The sequence below is a fragment of the Amblyomma americanum genome, chromosome 3 (assembly GCF_052857255.1).
Source record: "Amblyomma americanum isolate KBUSLIRL-KWMA chromosome 3, ASM5285725v1, whole genome shotgun sequence".
Lineage (NCBI taxonomy): Eukaryota > Metazoa > Arthropoda > Arachnida > Ixodida > Ixodidae > Amblyomma > Amblyomma americanum.
In genome coordinates this window covers 118355767-118378475 of record NC_135499.1, presented here as the reverse complement: position 1 = coordinate 118378475, position 22709 = coordinate 118355767, and the positions used below count along the sequence as shown (strand labels likewise).

Genomic DNA, 22709 nt, shown 5'->3' with positions numbered 1-22709 from the left:
GGCTTTTAGCAGTATCACGTTAAAATTAAAATTGGTTTTTGGGCAAAGGAAATGGCGTAGTATCAGTCTCGTATATCGTTGGACACCTGAACCTCGCCGTAAAGGAAGGGATAAAGGAGGGAGTGAAAGAGTAAAGGAACAAATAGGTGCCGTAGTGAAGGGCTCCGGAATAATTTCCATCGGCTGGGGATCTTTAACGTGCTCTGACATCCCACAGCACACGGGCGCCTTAGCATTTAGCCTCCATCGAGACGCGGCCGCCGCGGTAGATGCGGCTTGGCGTCTGTAAAGTTGAGCGCGTTCCACACCCTGGATATGCAGTGCGCCCACCCTGCCGCCCTGGCAGGTGGCATTTTAATAGTTTATCGCGACAGGTTCGTTACCCAATGAACGCTTCGGCCTATTGCTGCACTGTCGCGTGTCTGCCGCAACGTTGTCAGCGCTAATGCATGCAGCCCACATCTCTCTCTCTCACCCCCGCCGCGTACCTCAAAGCGCGTTTGAAGCGTCCATGACCTAGGGAGGAAGTTATGCGGCCTTCCTTTCCTCAATATCATCGGAGTCTATAGGACGTTACGCCAACGCCAGTGAACACAATGAACGCCGACGAAACGGGCGAGCGCTCGGTTTCGGCGGCGGCGGCGGCGGCGGCTGAGTGACATCATAGCTGCCACGTGGTTTCTCCTCAGGTCAAAGTCAAACTCTCGCACACGGCGAAGTTGCGGAGGCGAGTAGTAAAGCTTTCGCTTTAAAAAAATTGTCCTCGCGCGCAGTATTTTGTGCATAGCAATGTTAAACCGCCAGCCATTCATTTTTTTAACCCGGCCTCGGCTGCTGCGTTTCGATGGAGGCGAAACGCGAAGGCGTCCGTGGAAAATTGGTTTTTGGGGAAAAGAAATAGCCCAGTATCTGTCTCACACATCGGCCGACACCTCAGCCTCACAATCAACTGGTAATTATCCGAATTTCGAACACATGGGTTCTTTGACGTTAGTAGTGGTTTATTAAAATAATAATAAAAAGGAAGAATAAGATTTTCGCTAGCCCCGGCATCTGCCATCGATACTGAAGCACCTGAGCTGGGGCAGCGGAAATAAAGGATAATAGGCAGAATGGAGAAATGAAATGAAAGAGGTGAGGGGACAGGGAGAGAGTATAGGGGAAGAGGTAAACTTCACCAACTATTTACACGATAAGAAATGTGTAACGTTCGTTGACATCGCACAGCACGCAGGCGCCCTTTGCGTTTCACCTCCGCAGTATAGGAGAATAACCATCCAAGGCTTCGTCATTTTGCAAAATTCTTGCAGACTGCACTGTGCGTCCGAAGTACGGCGACATGCATCATTTTAATCGCAATGCAAATTCATCATAAACATTTTGAATTGCGCATAGCGCTCTCTACAATTATCTCGCGCTGGGGCCAGCCGTTATTGTATAATAAGCTCAATGCACGATAGTCACGCCCCAGAAACTACGTAGCGGCCGACACGCCATCTACAGTTTGGCGCAACATCTTCAGGAACTCGAAAAAAATATATACAGTAAGAAAGTGTGCTTTACCACTGATGTACATCAAATGACGGGTATATTTTTAGTATTCCTTCCTTCCTTACTTATTTTCCGCATCATTCGCAGGGTCCCCGAGCTAGCACGTGCAAGGCCTTCAGCCATTAACATCATCACTATCAAAGTTGTCTCCCTCCATTCATCATGATCATCGTCATCAACCAAGGCCTTCGCTCGAACCTCGTAGCGATCCAACGTGAACAGCGGCTCCCGCAGGTGACTCAGGAGAATCCAGCACCGAACTGACACGTCCCATTCGGTCATGGACAAGGCGAAGAAGCCCGCAGCGAAGGCCTCCTCCGACGACGGCCTGGTGGACCCGCAGGAGACACTCAGGGATGAGTGCCGGGCCAAGCCCAAGTGCACCGCCCTCGGCGAGAAGCTGGCCGAATGCACCGAACGCGTCACCGGCCGCTCCCAGACGCTCGAGACATGCACCGAGGAACTGTTCGAGTTTTTGCACTGCGTCGACCACTGCGTCTCCAGGCAGCTCTTCAAGCACCTCAAGTAGCGACGGAAGGACGTTTCTCGTGAGTCATGAGGCAAATTGCGCTCGGAGCCTTGATTCACTCACTGGTCTGACGCTGGTTCCCCGAGTGATGTGCTGGAGCCGGGGCGGGACACGTGGTGTATAAAGTAGTGCGCGTATGCCGACTGCCGTTAAAAATAAAAGCGTTGTACATGCATTTTGTTGAAGGTGAGAGCTTTGCTTAGTTTCGGCTGAAAAACGCACGAGAGACGCACGTCATGCATTCCCTCTCGAAATTCACATGGTATGCTTTGTGCATTGCGTTGGCTAGCCGTGGCCGAAAGTACGTCAGTACTGTGCGCCATTTTTTCTTGCACGAGTAGATGAACGCACGTCCTCGGAGGTACCGTAGATAGTTGCATGCGGTACAGAATTAACAGGCTCGTAGGAGGGCTCACCGTGCAGCGGAACTCCGACGTGAGTGCATGTGCACATCGACCATGTCCTGTGATCGTTCCACAGATGCTTCGCATTCGTGTCACACATGAAGGGGGCAAAGGCAAGAATACAGATCCATCGATGTAGAGGAATTATCCGTTCCCCAGTCCGCCTCGCTGCGCATCTGCCAAGCCACAGTGCTGCACGTGTAGCTCTCGCGTCACTCCGCCAGTAAAAGTGTACTGGACCAACAAGGTTATTGTGCGCAGCTGCTCGAGCCTCTCGGGTAAGAAACCATGGTAATTGCTCGGTCACACAACCCTGCAGAGTATTAAACTTGAAGCATCCTTGTATATATACCTGACAATGTATATATACAGTCATGAACAGAAGATTAGGAGTCGAGGATTTCCGAAAAAAAAAAACTCACTGGATGATTGCAATACTCGATAATGCGAACCTTCAACGCATTTGGTTAATTTTCCTTTCACGATATATTAAGGTAAAGAGGTTGAGAGAGAAAGCGGCGCGTTTCGCAGTATCTGCCGCCGACGGAACGTGTGCCACATTCTTCGCCGTATCCCCTTCTCCCGTAACCTTCGTCCCTCATTTGGTTGCCATAGCAACCTGCGTTCGCTCTGCCTGTTACGCCGACACCACCGGCACAACCCAAGGAACGGGCGCTTAACTGATTTTCTTTAATAATTCCCCACCGCGGTGGCTCAGTGGTTAGGGCGCTTGGATACTGAGGAGCCGGAGTTCTCGGGTTCGAACCCGGCCGTAGCGTCCGCGTTTCGGTGGAGGCGAAGCGCAAAGGTGCCTGTGTGCTGTGCGAAGTCAGTGCATGTTAAAGATCCACAGGTGGTCGAAATCATTCCGGAGCCCTCCATTTCGGCACCTCTCTCTTTCACTCTCTCCCTTCCCTTACGGCGGTTCTGGTGTCCACCGGTCGAGACGCGAACTCCCACCTCTCTCTCTTCCCTTACGGCGAGGTTCGGGTGTCCACCGAGATGCGAGACAATTGCTGCGTCTTTTCCTTTCCTCAAAAACCAATTTACAATAATTATTTCGCGCATGTCAGCCAAACCAATTCACCGAAAAGCCTGGAAGCATGAGAGCGCATATGCATGCACTTTTCATTCGCTGAAGTGAATGCAAGCTGTCTGGGTAACCAGTCCAGCAACCAAATTAGTGGATGCTTATGCAATACCCAGCCTGGGATTGCGATAGCGCAAGGAGACCGTCGAGACGTAACGTTGTCGGAACACTTCTGGTCGTCACTTCCCGTTTGGAGACATCACGTGGCATGTAACGTTACGCTCGCTTATGACCACGCTAGGGTGGTCATTATCACGTGTCATTATATGACGTCGATCATCAGTGGTGACCTCATCAGGTGTGGCAGGTGCGACGAGCTCCTTACGTTCTCGCATATTTTTTTTCTTCTTGAGTCAGTCGGGGAGATTGCGCCGTTCGCTCAAAATGACGTCCTCCAAACCCGAGCGGAAATGCAACACGTCGACCTCGCTTGGCGCGACGATATAGTACACTGAATACACTGTAGAGTCAATGTATAGGCGCACAGGTGCCCAGGGAGACGGGCCGTCGTGGTACGCTCGGTGTATGCCTTTTTGAATTTCCCGCCCTTCACCACTGGATGACGCCTACGGCATTTCGTCGCTTCAGCGAATGTCGAAAAGGGTGGGGGGATTCAAAATGACATCGATTTGGGAGAGAAAGAGAAAACTTTACAGGGTTCTCCCTAGTTCAGGCACCAGCTGGCTTGCGCTGTTGTCTGAACCCGCCGGATGGTCGGACATTGGTCCTATCCAGACCATTGCATGCTGGCCAGGACTGCCTCCCAGTGCTCCTGTCCGTGATTTTCTTTTTCGCACGCAACTCCACGAAATGTGGAATAGCGTGGGCTTACCGCCGCACCAGGGTGAAGTTGGACGATATCTGGAAGAGTGGATGAAGCTGTTCAAGTACAGGTTATAGGGTAGACGTTTTGATCTGTATTCCCCTCCAGAATGTGGCTTCTGTGACGGCCTAGTTTAACATGGGAGTGGACATTTGCTTCCGTGCGGTCTCGGGATTTCTAGCCGCGCACCATAGACTGGTGGTAGATGGGTGAGGCAAGACTAAGGATCCGCTTGGTTCGTTAGCTCGCGACCTAAATCGCCTGCCGCCTCGTTTCTTTCAAGCTCGCGGGCTCCACGTAATATGCTGTGGGAGTGGTGTAAGTGGGTGAAAGGCCCGATGGTATAAGCATATATATGGCCCGTTTTTGGAACTCGTCCTGCAGTATAATAATAACAGGCTCACTTCGAATCAGTTATGTGTACCGATTTATTCGCCAGGTCGCAAAGCCTTACGGCGAGGGCGGTGGTAGAGGCTTCCGCCGTGGCAGGATCCTCAACCCGGAGTGATGCGCTCGAGTCGTCGAGGGCGACCGCGACAACGATGCTGCAGGTTCAGGGTATGCCGCCAAATCTACTAGGCTGCTTCCTGATAGGACCATAGGCGCCATTGCAGACGAGCGACCCTAGCCGCCCTTCTGCCGTTGCGGATTTTTGGATGCGCATACGACTGGGGAGCGGAACCACCATGTTCTCAGGAAGGGAAGCGCTTCACCGGAGCTCTCGTAGATCTGGTGGCGTAACGGAAGGATGGCTCTTCCGGTGGTGATCTATTGCAGTCGGGAAGGAATCGGTCCAAGACCATGTGAAGCACGCCGGCGAAGCCGAAGCTATGCGCAGCGCCATTAGTTTTCAAGAGAGGCTCTCGCTAAGCAGACTTGTGCACCTCATGCGAGTGCCGACAAGCTCTGGAATGGTGGTGCGCAGAGACTCCGTTCCTGCCGCCATTGTCAACCGGGCAGGATGAGCAAGTCGTAGCCTGCGAGGATAGCCGAATGAAAAGCGGCCCCGTGGCTACAAAACAGCGCAAATGACAAGGATGAGTAGAGTGGACACACACTTTGCTACTCGAAAAACTCTATGCACTACTCTATGTAGCAAGTTTAACCATAAATATCAGGTGAAATAATCTATTGAATTCGGCGGAATAAGGCCTTGCCAGATTTTTTCTTTTCCTCTAAAACTCGCAAGCCATGGCTAGCGCCATGCATGCCCACCCTGCTTCTTCGTCCTTGTCATTTGATCGGTGTTGTAACAACGGCACTTGCAGGTTTTTGTCGAAAATCGTCCAATTGAGCATGAAACCCGTGGTTGGAGTTCATATTTCAGGATTCCATCCATTCAAGCTGCTAAGGGAGCATTATTTACGAGCCATTTCCGGCCCTCAGGGCCTGCGTTGAGCCAAGTTCAGCAGGGCAGCCTCCCACTGGTCAGGGGCTGGGGAAGGGATGGGGAGATATGGCCTTGTTTTTCTGGCAGGCCCACAGGATGTGGCATATATCCACAATTTCTCCATGGTGCCAACATGCTCGTCTGTATAGTTCAGAGTGCCAGGTGTGTAGAGATTTGGGGGTCGTGAAAGGTGGTGGTTTGTATCTACTTGCCGCTGGGCCCAGAAACTTGCAATGCTGAGTGTTCCCCAAGGTGGAGCGTAAACTTAATGCAGTGTCAGCACCGGGGAAAAAAAATGGCAAGGGAGCACTGAAGTGAGAATCAAGCATGCCTGGAGTGAGCGACGCATTGCGTTAGCACAAAACAGCCTCTCTCCAGCGCACGCACCCACTAACAGCTGTCGCTGAAGCTCAGAAGGGGTAACCGGTCTGTTCATTTTTTTGCATTTAACCTCCATTGAAGTGTGGTAACCACGTAGCAGCAAAATGGCACCACCGCCGAGCCGCCATGGCCAGTAAAGACCCGGTCTGCCACAGATGAGCAGCGGAGTTTTGTGCGGATTTTAATTTTTTGTCAACAATGCGGTTGAACACCTAAACCAACATTTTATTATTCTTCAGTACAACCTACTGGTAATGTTGAGAAAATGTGTGATCCGAATGATAAGTAAGGGGGGTGTTAATGCAGCCACTAAAACCTGTAGTGCCTTAAACTGGTCTTCTAATGAGCAGCAGCAGAGTACCTCAATAGCTGGTGATAGCAACAACTGCAATGCCTAGAATCCAAACGGAAGGGAAGGAGCTTGTACCAAGAGCCAGTAATATTTTTATTCACTCAAAATACTTCTGGGTGCGCACAGGTAAATATGCCTACAAATTCAGTACTACCGCTGGGATCAATCAATCATTTGGCGAAAATCGGCCGATGCTTGCTCTCAAAGGGAGCAACTCTGAATGACGACAGAGCCTCGGAAGCAAGGCGCTTTTCCGAGTAAATGACAAATACGGTGCGCCATCTCTGGACACTTCCAAGTGACAGCCGCAAGACAGGGAAGATGGATCCGTCACGATGACCAGCATCGCACATCAACCTGCTCCCGTATGACGTCACTGCCTGGCAGGTCATGGACACTCTAGTGTCATGCGCAGGTATTCTGATCTTTTGTTTTACATACCTTTTCGTCTCGCACAATTCCCCCAAAAAGCACACATTTATCACAACCACTGCATGCACGTGCAACCTGACTGTCTTGCCTCCTGAACATAAAATTCTCGAAACAAACAAACCCTTCTCCCTTCACAGAATTCGAGGAACTGCGGCAATGAAGGTGCAGCAACAAAAAGAACTACGAAGGAAGGCAGGGCAATACACAAAGCAAAGCTAAGCAAAGAGCAACTGCACGCAATGACAACGGCAGCTTGAATTATCAAAAAAGCAGCCAGTGCAAAGAACAAACTCCATTCTGTTTTGTCAAAGTTTCAAGAAATGAGAACAGTGGCACTGTTGGATGCAGGATGTTTTCCAAGTTATTCTCAAACTCAGTGACTAAGGCTTCCATGCGTGAACGTTTTCTAGCCAATCATCTTTATAGTACTGTCTGGTGTAAAGGTCAATGTGGTCTTGCACAACACTGCCCCGTTATTTTTCATCACTCAATGACATCTGTCCACATGCATAACAGGTGTGTGTGGAATTGTGGCATTCCAACACTGTGTAACATGGTGAAAATGCCATGCAAGAATTATGAAGGCTTGCAGAAGAAATACGTACCCCAACTCATAACGCAAATGTTGCCATCACCACAGCATTAGCCCTGTGTTCATTAGCCACAGAATCGCAGACCTCTGTGGGGACTTAATAAAAGAGTGCAACCAACCAAATTAGATACAAACCACAAACTGCCTTGTGCTCACAATCCACACAAAAGCAGTATTTTTTCTTCCAGAGCTTGACATGTCACACGAAACGACAAGCGCCTGGTTTAGGTACTTCCTAGTGGAATGTGTCGAATGGTGTCTTGCAGATGTCCAGGGTATCAATGATGCTCCGGCACAACAAAGAATGGCTGTTAAATATGTCCTCTCTGTGAAAGTGCAAAACCATCGAGGCTGGTACAAAAGGTGGACTCAACAGAGAGGCCTAGACAGTCATCACAGGCCGAATGCAGAGGAGACAACAGACCTGCTACCTTCAACCAAATCCCACTGTGATACCACAGTAGTGCTCGACCAAAGGCTGGCTCACGATGTTTTACCAGAGCAAATCAAATCCAGAACTGTTGCAAGGGCCACTCAATCATTTGCAGTACTAACTGTACAAGCAGAAAGTTTGAAGTGTAGCATATACAACACAACACAGTGGCACACTAAATTTAATACGGACTTTCAGTGGCCTCACACAAAAGAATAGGCCTTCCCAGCATGTTACCATTTAAAAGTAAAGAAACCTTTGGTTGCTCTGCATTTCATCAAAAGAGTACATCACTCAATGGTCGCAAAGAATTGTCCCCACAACAGAACGCTCAATGCGAAGCAAAACAAAAAAATTATATGGTTCATAAACAAAAAAAATACAGAAGCACAATCCTACAACTGGTAATGCTTTATGCAGATATGCAGTGCTCAACAGCAGTGCGGTACACAGCATGACCGAAACCTTTCTAGCAACACTGTTTCCTCCATGTGCAGTGCAACGTTGCCAGGCCCGCCAATCAGAAAGCACACAATTGTACAACCCATTGTGCAATCTTGAAAATTGAAATGAGGCACAGCAAAATGTCAGATTACACCAAGCAATTCCTTAGCCTCACCTTCAAGCTGCAGCTAAGCCCCAGGAAGGTAGGGTAACTGCTTGAAGACATTTTTTGCCACCATGAAATTTTGTAAAAAGCATTGCAGCAGAAAAATAAGTACAGAAAGAAAAAAAAATTCCACAAAAATATTTGGGCTATTAAATTCCGCTGAGAGAATCTTCAGCCCAAATTCACAAAAAGAATACAAGGTGCAAAGGTCTGCCCCTTTTGCATCACACATGCTATGAAGCATATGCTTGCATAAACTACAACTCATTTATTCTATAACCTTTACACCTGACTATCACAAAAAGAAATAAGCAAAAAAACTAAGCGTGCATTGGGTGAGGCAGCATTTGATGCACTCAAGAATCACATATGTAGAAACCCTTCAGCAATGCACTTTTCATATCATGCCAAGCAAATCTGGGGGATGCAGCAGCGAATTGCCTATAGACAGATACAAGCCAAGACAAAGGGGGGGCGTTTCCCCATCGAAGGATACCCTTCCAGCCAATGGCGTCAGCTAATTCTCATGAACCTGCTAGCATGAGTAGCGTGACAATGTGGAGAGGGGACTATCCCCTTTCATTTGACACTCCCTGCATTGTCACCCTAGCAGGCTCACAATAACTGGTCAATGCCACTGACTGGAATGGAATGGAGCTGGAATGGGAGGGGAAAAGCCACCTTTTTCTTGATTTGTACCCGACTATAGTAAGCACGAGAGGGCACAGCAAGTATTGCACACTGTGCCAAGGCCTAGAATGCAGTGATGAGCTTTTTGGTTGACAAACAAACGCCACTTTCTGCAAACTTCACTGACTGGGATTTTGACACAAGCACACGCACACACATCACCTATACGGATGCATCAAGACACGACATCGTCCATGTACACCAAGGAAAAAAAAAACAAGACAAGGGATTGTTTCACAGCTAACTTCCAGTTACTTGTCTATTTTTTTCCCCTCTTCTTGGTCTACTAAACTAGGACAGCTAGCACAGCATGCAAAGTGCACAGACCGATACATGTTGCAAATAAAGAAGTTATACACACAGTGGTGCTACTCCTACCTGCATCTGACTTCGTCACCTGTACTGACCAGTAAAATCAGTCTGCAGACTACAAAAATAGAACGCACGAGCCAATAAGGGGGCATCGTCCACACGATGCAGGAAATCCACTCATGCATATGTGCATGTTTATGCGGTTAAGCATGAATTTGAACTCACACATTCAGACACACTCAACAACACACACGCATGTTTCTCAGGTAAAAAAAAAGAAAGAACTAAACATCAAAGCAACCTTCCTTGAGGTAACCTGCATGTTTGGAAAGCAAATGGAGAGCACCAGAAGACTGATGACAAAGATGATGAAGATGACGACAAAGACTGAAGAGATGCAATGCATGCCTAACTCGCATCATGAGAAGAGCACACAGGAGAACAACGTTTTCATGCACACAAAGAACAGGAAAAAATTAGGAGGAGTCGCAGGTGGCTGAACAGAGGGGGAACATTCATTAGGACAGTGCGAACCAGTGCTATACTTTCAACACAGGTGAGCAATGCCATGAGCTGTTTATATATATTTTTTCTCCCTACCTTGGCCTGGCAACTCAGTTCAAACTAAGGCATGTCCTTGACATGAGTCGCAGATCAAAGAGAATAGAAAACAGCAACACATAATTTAAAGCACTGCACACAAGGCAAAAAGCAACAAGCTGTAGAAGCGGTGAAGCAACTCTTGCAATAAAAATCAACACCACTCAAAGCTACAAAACCAACAAAAACAAAAGCATAAACACAAAAAACCATTAATTACAACATGAGAAAGCAAAGCGGGCACACGCATCATTGCTGTGAAAGGCCCCCATCGGGTAGTAATCGTGGGCCCGCCTATCTTTCTCCCTCACCTAGGATACACTATATATATATACCTCCTGGGAGTATATACACAGTCTAACCACTTCTGCTCTAAAACACTTCTCCTGCGCAAAGTCGTTGCCCGCCTTTTGCTGCTGGACAGATGAATCTGTCTGCGGCGAGGCAACTCGAGTCTTTTCCCCTCCTTTCTTTCCTTTTCCCCCTTTCCTTCCGCCACGCACTGCGTCCCGTGACAAGGGCACTTGGCCAGCCACGACAACCACCGAGCGTTGGAAGAGCGTGGCGCCACGACTCCCCTCCTCCTCCTGCTTGCCGCCACTCAGTCCACCTTGACGACACTGTAGATCTTGCGCACGAACCAGAAGCACGAGAAGAAGCCCACCGTTCCTGCGCGTTCAGAATCAGAGCGGCACTGTGAGGCAGTGCTGCAACCTTAGAGACCATCTTGGAATGGTTATAAACGCAAATCCATCTTGGAAGGTTCAACTGGCTCTACTACACAAGAGAGCTACAGTTGGTGATTTTTCAAATTTCTATCATCCTCAAGCACGCATATACCAGCAAACAAAATGGGAGTGAAAAAAAAAAGAAACCAGAGTCCAGTTAGAGAAAAGGTTCAAGAATTTGCAACTAATACAGTTAACAACTGGATACAGTCGAACCTCGCTAATATAATGATCAGTTTCTAATGAAATAATGAATATAACAAAGGAATGACGATTACCCTTGAAAACTCTGTCAACATGGGCTATGACGAAGCTGCCGCTATAACGAAGTAATTGCCGGGCCCCTTAAACTTCGTTATAATGAGGTTCAAATGTATATCATAATTGTGAAAAGTCCGCAATTTTTTTTTACGTACAGTTCTCGCATGAAGACCCCAAAGGACAATGCGGCAACAAAACCAAAATGAGTAATTACATAAATGCAGGAAAAGTCATCTAGGAAACGTTCGCAGTAAACACCCATTGCTTGAAGTAGTAAAAGCAAACATTTCACGATTCTGTTCAAAGCGCGACTGAGGCAACAGCTATCACCACCTCCATCGCGGCTCACATGACACCGCCTACACGCTGGTTTGGGGGAGGGATCGAGGCAGGCGAGCAAATCACAGGAACCCGCTTCTTCCCACGTGTACCCTCTGTTTGTCTCTGCCCTAGGGAATAAACCCTCTCCTCACATCGCCGGCGTTCTTCCCCACCTCCGCTCTCATAGGTGCCACAATCATGCTTAATGGCCTAGAAGTGGCGAGAAGCACATTACCGTAAAAACCAGACTATAGGTCGGACCGGAATATAGGTCGACCCCCCAACTAACCAATCCTGAAAATGAAAAAAATCTTTTTCAATGGAAAAAGTACCGAAATTCATCCTTACCTTAAACAAATGCGGCTAAACAGGTTGCATAATGGTGACAGCATTTATTTTCATTTAAATGCTGCCCATATGTAGACCCGGCCAATTGTTCAACAGTACCGTGCGCTCATCGACCCATGAGTTTTTGTCAGCACCTTATCATCACGGCACGGAGCAGCCAAAACAAATGAGGTACGCGCATGTGCATACTCTCGCTTTTTTCGCTGCTCCGTGCCGTGATCTCTGCCGCTTTCACGCGGATGCAATCGGCAGTCACAGGCAGCGATCTTGCACGCAGCTCCCGGACGAACTCCGGAACCTTTCCTCCCAATTGTGGATATGCTGCGGTCTGCCCACGGAATGATGTTTTCTTCTGTTTGCTGCAAGTTGTAATACGCAGCTTCTGCCTCCACCAGTACCGAATGCTCTTTTCAGATGTACTCCAAATTTGCGCTGTGCCACCAGGTTGTTGTGAGCTTCCGCGTACCCAGTCGCGTTTTTCTTGAAGGCGACGGTGAATTGCCGTTGGGTTCCGCTCATTTTGAAACAAAATGTGAAAAAGCAGCCTTTAACCAAAATGACTTTGCAACAACGGAAACGCAAAATGGAGGTACCACGCCGCGCTGCTGCTGATGGCGATGGTGGCTGCTGACTTCAGCCGCCCATTGTTGCAAGACTTCCGTTGTTTTTCTGCCAATGACCGGTATATAAGGCAGGGGTCTACTTTTCGCCATGGTTTTTTGAAAAAAAGCTTGACCTATATTCCGGTTTTTACGGTACATGTCCTGTCATCTTTGCTACATCCTCTCGCTTGCACTGCTTCTGAACAAGAATTGTTGTAGTTTACTTGGTATAACATGCGGAGACTGCTATGTTTACCTCAAACAGGGGCCAATGGCGCTAGAGTGCATTTCATTGCGTCAACTGCATGCACTGAGTGCAATCATAGACTTTCCTCTCAAGGTGATTCCTGTTTTATCCTCATGAACCTTCAGTGTTGCTCGACCGAAATGTAAGCAATGCAGCGCCGACTAATAAATAGTCGCCCTATTAGTCGACCTAGTGAGTTGGTTATACCAAGGTCAATCATCGCGAAGCCTTCATTAAATGGAGTTCACAAATACACTCAACACTCACTTCAATCGGAGAATTGAGAAACTCAGCAATATCAAGGAATCCGTTACACACAGAAATGAAAAATGAAAAGGAGATGACCATGTGGGGTATTGACTACTCGGCTAGTGAAAATTTGATCCTCTCACGCACAAAAAAAAAGGAAAAGCAGTCCACAGAGAGCTGAATTTTAACTCATTATTACAAAAGAAACACATACATTCATAGCAACTAATAAAATAAGTAGTCTTTACATTTCTTCCTTTAAACTGATGACGGTGCTAAGCTACTATAGACTGCCGCTATAAGTCAATGATTTTTTCGAAAAATGGCCATCTGAAAACGGATCGACCTACACATGGGAGCTGACCTATTTGTGGGCTTTAAGGTAAACAGTTTTGGCTGAGCGGTGGGTAGTTTGTAGCACCCCTCGCGCGGTGCTTGGCTCGCAGGCCATGGCACATGGCGCCAGACAAGAAAGGAGAAGTTGGGCTAGGCCGCCGCAGCGCGAGCAGCGCAAATAAACAGTTTGAACCTCAATGCTGTCGGAGCTGGTTCCTCCTCGCCTTAGCTCCGACAGATTTGGTGACTCGGCTTAGAACACGCAACCCCATTATCCTACATGGATTCCCTTGGCTCTTCCGCCCTTCCTACCGGCGGCGACCCACCCCAGAACGCTGAGCCTCTCGGTGCTTTGGTGGCCGCGTTCCAGCTAGTCAGCCTGCCGCCATTTTGGCCCAATAGCCCCCGTGCCTGGCTCCTGCAGGTTGAGGTGCATTTCCAGCTGCGACGTATCACAAGCCAGGAGACCAAGTCCCTCCACCTTGTGTCGTCCTTGCCTCCTAACGTCGCTGGACGTCATCAGCTCGCCGGACTCGGCTCGACCCTTCGACACGTTGAAGGCGGCTATCATCGACCGCAAATCAGCGTACGAGCGCAGCAAACTCCAGCAGCTCCTCAGCGCTACAGAGCTTGGTGACAGCCGCCCTTTGCAGCTCCTCCATTGCATGCGCCAGCTTCTGGTTCCGGGAGACTCCACTGCTCAGCACGACCCACTTCTGCACGAGTTGTTCCTTCAGCGTCTTCCCCAACACACGGTCCCCATCCTCGCAGCTGCGGGTGATGTTTCATTAGACAAGCTCGCTGAACTCGCTGACCCTGCTGCGGACTACTCATGGCTCCCCAACGTCAGCTCTGTGATCAGTCTACCTCCAACTACTGCCGCAGACCCCAAGCTTGCCAGCATCGAATGTCAACTTGATACTCTTGGTGGCAAACAGCGCAACGACGCGGACAGAGTGGAAGAAAATACAGGACAAGCGCTGACTCACAACTGAAATTTATTTAAGGAAAGCAGTACATTTTATATGTATTTTGTATGTATTTTCTTCCACTCTGTCCGCGTCATTGCGCTGTTTTCCACCAATATGTACCACCAACTCGCCCGTTTGGCTATTGTGTTGATACTCTTGTCAGGCGGCTTTATGTCCTCGCGCCTTTGCCGCGCCGTTCTCCGGCGAGCTTCAGGCCACGCCGCCGCTCCCCGGAATCCCAACCATACGATGCGTGGCCAGCCACCTCGCCCTCGGCTGTCTGCTGGTACCACCGTATTTTCGGCAGCTTTGCCCACAAGTGCACACACCCGTGCTCCTGGTCGGGAAATGCTGCGACCGGCCACTGACGGCGGCAAGTGGTGCTGGTGGACGGACATGCCGCCTCTTTTACGTCTCGAACAAGATTACTGGCACTCGTTTCCTGGTCAACACGGGAGCACAAGTCAGCGTCATAGCGGCCTCTTGGGCAGATCGCCGTCGCAACGAACAGACCTCCCCGCTCCAAGCGATCAACAACTCCCCCATTCCCACGTACGGCCAACGGTCCTTGACGTTTAAACTCAAATTGCGCTGCACGTTTTGCTGGATCTTCATTATTGCTGATGTCTCGCAAGCTGTTTTCGGAGCGGACTTGCTCAGTTTCTTCAACCTAGCCGTCGACATGCAAGCTCATCGCCTCACAGATCTCAGTACGCACCTCTTCGTCAACGGCGTACTGTCCACCACTGCGGCGACGAGGCTTCGCGCTCTCGTCCCTGTTTTGCCGTATGCGAAAATTCTTGCTGATTTTCCCAACCTGCCACAGCCGCACACCAGAGCATCACCAGTGAAGCACTTGATCACTCACCACATTGTGACTTCGGGACCTCCGGTGTTTGCTCACCCTCGACAATTGTCGAGGGAACACCTCGCTATAGCTTGCCGCGAGTTCCAACACATGCTGGAACTCGGCATAATACGCCCTTCCTCCAGCAACTGGGCCTCGCCACTTCACATGGTGCCAAAGAAAGATCCGGGTGACTGGAGACCATGTGGAGATTACTGCGCCCTCAATGCTCACACTTTACCAGACCGCTATCCACTTCCTCACATAAAGGATTTCACATCGAATCTGGCTGGGTGCACGGTCTGCTAAAATATTAGTGAAGGCTTATCATCAAATTCCTGTGGAGCCCGCCGACATTCCAAAGACGGCCATTACCACGTCATTCGGCCTCTTTGAGTACGTGTGGATGCCTTCTGGATTGCGCAACGCCACACAGACTATTCAGCGAGCTATCAACGAGGTTACGCGAGGCTTTGACTTCATGTTCGCTTACATCGATGATCTCCTCGTAGCAAATTTATCCGGTACTGAGCATGAAGCTCATCTGCGCGCCCTCTTCCAACGACTGGATGAATATGGGCTCGTCATCAACCCGAACAAGTTCCTCTTTGGCGTAGCTATAATAGAGTTCCTCGGCCACCTTGTCACTCCAAAGGGCATTCGGCCTCTCAACAGCAAAGCCATTCAAGATTTTCCCGCCCCTACGTCACTAAAAAAGCTCAGGGAATCCTTGGGCCTCCTGAACTTTCATCGCCGCTTTCTCCCGAAGTGCGCCTCTTTCCTGAAGCCTCTGACCGATCTTTTGGCTACGAAAAAACATTCTGCTGCGCCACTGGGTCTCTCATTTCGGCCGCCCATCTGTCATCACCACCGACCGCGGCTGCCAGTTTCAATCGGCCCTGTTTACTGCCCTTGCCAATATTCTGGGCGTCCGCCCCATTCATACGACCGCCTACCTTCCTTCGGCCAATGGCATGGTGGAATGCCTGCATCGGCATATGAAGGCTGCCCTTACCACTTATCAGCCAAGGGAACGCTGGTCCGACCATCTTCCCCTTGTCCTCTTGGGCATTCGCTCGGCACTGAAGGCTGACCTCAGCAGCTCTTCTGCTGAGCTAGTCTACGGCTTTCCCCTGCGTCTCCCTCGGGAATTCTCTCCTTCCTCCCCTTCGTTAATCCATGACGCTACCACCTACGTCCGTGACCCACGCAACACATTTCGCCACATTACTCCTGTCACCCCTGCAGCCTGTCACCCTCAGTCCGTGTTCGTCAGCCAGGACCTGGCCTCCTGCACCCATGTCTTCATCCCTCGTGACCACGTCCATCCACCCCTCACGCCGGCCTACGAAGAACCGTTCCGTGTCCTCCATCGTGCACAGAAGACCTTCACGTTAGAAGCCAACGGCCGTGAAGACGTCGTGGCTGCTGATTGCCTCATACCAGCCTACATTGCCACTCCTCTGCCGTCGGCTCTCCACTCGCTCTCGCTTTGACTGTGCCACCATTGTACGCAACTTCTTCTAAGCACATCCGCTGGGCGCATCCTGTGACTTCCGCACTACGGGGGGGGGGGGGGGGGGGGAGCCCTGTAGCGCCCCTCGCACCGCGCTCGGCTCACAGGCCATGGCCCGCAGCGCCGGACAAGAAAGAGGAAGTTGGGCTGGGCCGCCGCAGAGCGAGCAGCGCAAATAAACAGTTCAAACCTCAACGCTGTCAGAGCTGATTCTTCCTCGCCTTAGCTCCGACAAGTTCATGCCTCGTGTCAGTGCCCATTCCTGGCAGGCTGCACAAAGCTCCACATGTGAAAACAAATTTCATATGTCGTTAATTTGTGCGCAAAGCGGCACCGCAGAGCGATGCCGGTGCTTGATATGCGATGCCCCAGCACTACAGCACGAAAACCAGTCTACGCAATGGCTATAAGAGTGCCAAAACGCATGCCTACACTTTCCCCGCAAGACAATAAGTCTTGCTCTGTACCTGCGACGGGTTGACTGCGCAATGTTGGCCTGTTCCGTTTCTTTGAGTGGTGTGCTGTGGTTAGAGGGTGAAGCTATCGGCATATCTGCGTCATACTGCGTACGAGTTGACAGTTCTTCACAGGAACGACCATCCAAAATTGGGAAAACCTATGGAGCCGACCTATTTGCGGAATCTAAGGAAGTTTGGGCGAGCGGCGGGTAGTAGGTGCCCCGCTGGTGCCAGTTTGCAGTAGAGCGCATGGGGCTCCACATGTCAGAAAACATTGCTAATTCGTACGCGAATCGGTTCTGCTAAAGAAAACCCAAATGACGCATCATTTACCCAGTTCTTTCGCGCTGGCAGTTGCTTTCTGTAGTGAATGATAGGCAGCGCGAGAGCAAACTTTTGATAATCTTTCAACATGAGGTCTGCAGTATTATGTAAATAAAAAAATTAAAAAATCTCGGAGGCTTGCATCATGCCAGAATCGGAAACTACAGGACTGCTTACAGATCAGTTTGTCACTAGTCTGTCCAGCCTGCACGCGGGTATAAAAGGCAGGGACGAGAGCAGTTTTTTCACGTTTGATCTCCACCGGCTTCAGACTACTGCCCTGTAGTTGCATAGTTACGCGTTTGTTGCTCTCGGTTCCACATGCATGCGTCGACTTATATTTGCAGTCAAATTTTTTTTTGGCCAGCAAGAGCTACGAGTTGGGGCGGTAGACATTTACACAACAGTACAGTCAAACCCGGATATATCGAATTCGACGGGGATCGGAAAATAGTTCGATATAGCGAAAATTCGATATACAGATATAGGCCAAAAAAGCACTCGCGATCATAAAAAATTGTGGTTTACCAATTGGAACAGCCGCGAATCACATAGCATGTGCACACAATATGAAAGCACTTTATTTCACGGAAAAAAAATCACTAATTTTGGGCTGCTTTTCTTTCTGGGAAATGAAGTTTAAAACACTAGTTTCAATCTTCTCGAGACTGTCTAGGTGCGAGAGCCCAGTGCCTTCCATTTCGCCGCAACAGCGCTGAATCAGGCTGAACGCTGACGCCAGTTCAGTGGCTGTGCACGGACGCGTTTCTTCGAAAACACAGTTGCCCTAGTTGTCGCTGGAATCGCTGTCTTGAACGCCAGCTATTCCGGCCACAATGTCCTCATCAGCGAGGTCGGCTACTGCTTGAACTTCGCTGTCAGCGTTAACTTCGGGCGGGACGGTGCCGGAAAAATTGGACAAGTCGCGGAACGCGTCCTCCAAGCACTCATCGTCATCTAAAGGTTCCGGACATTCATCTCTGGCCAAAACAGTTGGCTACTGTGGCCTGCTTCACGTCGCCACAAGCGCCGGTAATCATCTGGATCGCGCCAAGCAGGTCAATCTTGAGATCGGTTCCCATGCGGAGGTTTATGAGGAGCCGTTGAATAAGTCGCTTCCGATAGCCTACCTTGACTGCCTTTATGATACCCTGGTCGAGGGGCTGCAGTCTCGCTGTGGTGTTCGGCGGGAGAAACTTCAATTCGATGTGCTGCAGCTTGCAAGTTGTTTGATGGGCCGAACAGTTGTCTACCAGAAGGCAAACTCGGCGGCCCGACTTGCCCAACTCAGTGTCCCAAGCCTGCAGCCATTCAACAAAAAGTTGACGTGTCATCCAGGCCTTCCTATTACAGCCGTAGCGGATGGGAAGCTGTTTACAGTTCTTGAAGCAGCGCGGTGACTTGCTCTTCCCGATCACGAATGGCCGTAGCTTGCACGAGCTGTCCAGGTTGGCTGCAAGCAGCACCGACACACGCACTTTGCTCATTTTACCACAGTGGCATGTGGTTCCACGAAGAGCGAGTGTCTTATTCGGCAACATTTGCCAAAAGAGACCAGTTTCGTCTGCATTAAAGATTTCTGCAGGCGAAAACTTCTCAGTGATCTTCGGCCACTCCTCAGAAAGCCACTGCTGCATCTCCTGGCTGCTGACAGCCCCACTTTCACCTGAAATGGCCTTTCCTACAATGCCGTGGCAGTTTTTAAACCGTTGCAGCCATCCAGTGCCACCGCAAAAGTTCTCTTCGCCAAGAGCCGTAGCAAACCATTTGGCCTTTTCGATTAAGGTCGGGCCATCCACGGGAATATTTTTCGCTCGGATTTCAAGAAACCACGTGTAGAGTGCCTTCTCCACTTTGTCAAAAGCAGCAGGGCGCACACGACACGCTCCCGAGCGACTTTTCTCACCTGCTTTAAGCTTGATGTCCTGCTTGTTTTTTAACAACGTACTTAAAGTACTCCGCGGAATGCCGAATGCGTCTGCCACGGAGGACTTCTTTTCTCCATTCTCGACACGCCGGATTACTTCAAGCTTTCTTGCAAAGTCCAGATTCTTCCTCTTTTTTATGTCCGCGGATGCCATAGCTCACCAGATGACTGCAATCACACACGCTACACACGGCACGTTGAAACAGAGGTACGCACAACAACACGCACGATGTGCAGATGGAGCAGTCCGAGCGAAGCCTGTTCGAGCGACAGTCAACGGGGCTGCGAAGGAACGACAAAGGGAAAAGAAAGAAGAGAGCGGGGAAAAAGATCGGCGGAATATGCCGTCGAAGGCGCTATGTTCGTTTTTTGAGCCCTCTCTGGCTCTCTCGTCTCCCCTGGCCCACGAGCGACCGTGCCGACCCTTCACTCTCTCTCTCTCCCTTTTCCCAGGAAGCGTGGCTTGGAAACGTCGCCGCGTCTCCATGCTGCGCACTCTCTTCGATGAGCTCCAATGCCCTTGCCCAATGCACACGCCGGCGGTAGAGGAGGAGCGAGAGAGCTCGCGCCGGTGGGGCGCAAGAACGGGGGAAAGGCTCTGCGTCTCCGTCGCTAGGCGACGGCCGCGCATGCACAGAGGAGGAGCCTGCTGACTGACTCTGCGGAAAAGTTTACCTCTCAGAACCGGACACGAATGTCTTTGGGAAAAGCGCACCTTCCAGGGGCGCGGCGCAGCGCGCCGTTCGATATATCGAATGTCCAACGAAAATGGAATTCGATATACTACGCAATTGTCCTATACTTTTACATAGTATTTTCAAGGGGGTAATCTGTGTGTTCGATATAGCCAATAATTCGAAATATGCGGGTTCGATATATCCGGGTTCGACTGTATATGTCAATCACAGAGTTTGTTCAATAAGGGCATGCATTCCCAGAACTAAATTTTTTGCTTGGGTCCCATTTTTTTTTTTGCTATGTCGTTTAGCTCAAGAACAGAATTAACTCAAATATTTTTTGTGACCCCAATTACTTCGAATTAATGAGGTTTTACTCTATATTCAGAGTTGACACATGCGGAAATATACGGCACACAGAACATTCCACACGAACTGTTTCTTTGCAAGGAGAGCATTTTCTTTCTACAACCGCAATGATGCCACCTCCAAGCGGTTGAGGAAATGGCACAGGCAAGGAGGAGTGTGTGCGCTCACCAGTGAGCAGGAAGAAGAGGAACACGATGATGAGGGTGTATCCAAAGTAGAGGAAGGTGGAGGCCACGCCCGTGATGCTGAGCCGCGTGAAGTAGTGGATGCAGTACACAAACAGGTAGAAGGCCGTGCAGCCACTGGTCAGGAAGGACCGCCACCACCAGTGGTAGTCCTGCAAGGATGCAACAAATCACATGCACAAAGTCATTCACTCAGTTTGAGGCTTGCCGGAGGAAAAGCTACGCAACACAGCATGCTGCTCAAGGAATGTGTGAGTAAATACATTAAACTGTGCACGGAGCAAAGATGTTACGTTAGTAGAGCTGAGTACAGTCGAACCCCGCTACAACGAACGCCGCTTCAATGAAATTTTCGCTTCAACGAAATATCTCACATTCCCCGTCAGCTAGTTATAGAAAACAATGCATGCTAGTTCTCGCCACAACAAAGCAGAAACGAAGGTTCGTTTCTGCTTCAAACGAAATTTTTGTTCAGTGGAGATGGGCTTAACATTTATTTTACAACAAAACAAGCATAACGTTACCCGCCCGTACGTTCATGGCATTTAATTTCACTGAAAACGCTGGCTGGAATCGATGTGTGCCCCCTAGTGCGTCGAGTGCGAATGGGTGGCACCATTCGATATCGTCCGTCATATCGACAGGGAAGCGCAGCGAAGCCGGCCTGACGCAGTGCGAATGTCCGGTGTTTCGTGTGTTAGTGTGCTAGACTCGACGCCAGCATGGCAACTCCGCGAAGAAAGCGCAAGTTCCTTTCGTTGGAGGATAAAGCACGCATAATCCGAGAGGCCTCAAGCGGGAGGAAGAAAGGTGACATCGTCTGCATTGCATGTGATGGAACCATTTTACACCATTCGAGCTTTCATTGGTGCGCATGACGACGACATCGCGATGCAGTTGTTGGCCTAGTGTGAAACTCGCACTACGACGCTCATGTCCACTAAAAGGACGCAAGCCAAGATGACCGAATTTTTTGGAAATAAATTATATTTTTGAACAGCGCGGTCAGATCTTAGTTTTTTGGGCTGATTTCGACACAACAAAATTTCCGCTTCAACGAAATTTTTCGTGCACCCCGTGAATTCCGTTATACAGTAAAACCTCGTTAATTCGAACTCGAGAGGCACCGGAAAATTGTTCGAATTAAGCGGAGTTTGAATTAACGAGCGGGCGCTAAAAAAAGCGGCCATCACGCCCGGCAGCACGGGCCGAAGCTAAAGCAGGCATATCTGAGATCGTTATCTCTTACTACGCGCTACTACACATTTGCGGCGGGCGATTGCGCGAATTAAAATCATAGAGCCTGAATGTCGAAGGAAATAAAGTTAACTTGTCTATGCGGTTAGAGCTAACATCAAAATGCATTCGCGTAAGCAGCAAGCTTAATGATTAAATATGACACTATGCTTCAAAAACATGTTTATTAACAGCAGATTGGCAAAGCATATCAAAGAGAAAAATAATCGGTGATGCGCATTTGTTTTCGTTTTCTTTGCCGTGACTCGACAAGCATCGTCTGCAACTTGCCCAACAGCTCCAACGCAGCGTCCAAATTATCATCGGCGGAGAAGTAGCGCGCAGCCAGATCGAGTGCTGACGCTGTTTCACATGCACTCGGGGGTGGCAATGGATCGTCGCCTCCGTCGGACTCGTCGTCGCTGTCAGCTGTGCTCGCCGCGCCCGAGTTGTGCGGCATCTGGTCACCGCAGGCCGCTTCAATAATTTCGGCATCGCTTAACGGCCCCGATGTCTCCACGCCGCTGTCAACGCCTACGAAGCTCTGGAAGTCAACACCCTCCGATAAAGCAGCGTAGGCAGGGTGCAGCGCGACGGAGTCATCACACTGAGCATCCAGCTCTGCCGTGCTGCAGGCTTCTGGGCCTTCAATGAAGCCGCACTTTCGATAACAGTTCGCGACTGTGTCCGCTTTGACAGCATTCCACGATGTTGCCAGCATGTGGCAGGCTCTGAGGAGATTGACGTCGTACGATTTGCCGCTGTCCATACACACAAGAATCCGCTCTAGGAGGTGGCGCCTGTACAGTGTTTTGAGGTTTTTAATAACCCCAAGGTCCATAGGCTGCAGCACAGCCGTAGTGTTTTTCGGCAGAAATGCCAGACGGATCACCTTCAGTCCGCTGATGTCGCAATGGG

At 49.8% G+C, this 22709-nt stretch overlaps 1 protein-coding gene and 1 pseudogene across 1 annotated transcript in view; one reads left to right on the top strand and one right to left on the bottom strand.

The window, feature by feature from the left end:
- Window positions 1–1700: 1700 nt before the first annotated feature.
- Window positions 1701–2304, top strand: LOC144123260 (cytochrome b-c1 complex subunit 6, mitochondrial pseudogene; annotated as a pseudogene).
- A 4285-nt stretch (window positions 2305–6589) lies between these two features.
- The window catches only part of LOC144124838 (transmembrane 9 superfamily member 2-like), a 58184-nt gene continuing 42064 nt past the window's right edge, over window positions 6590–22709 (bottom strand). Inside the window, exons 15-16 of the mRNA XM_077657742.1 lie at window positions 20539–20707; window positions 6590–10858 (exon numbers count right to left, since the gene is read on the bottom strand). Of these exons, the coding sequence (XP_077513868.1) occupies window positions 10791–10858; window positions 20539–20707 (237 nt within the window). The 3' untranslated portion in view covers window positions 6590–10790. The remainder of the gene's footprint in view (window positions 10859–20538; window positions 20708–22709) is intronic.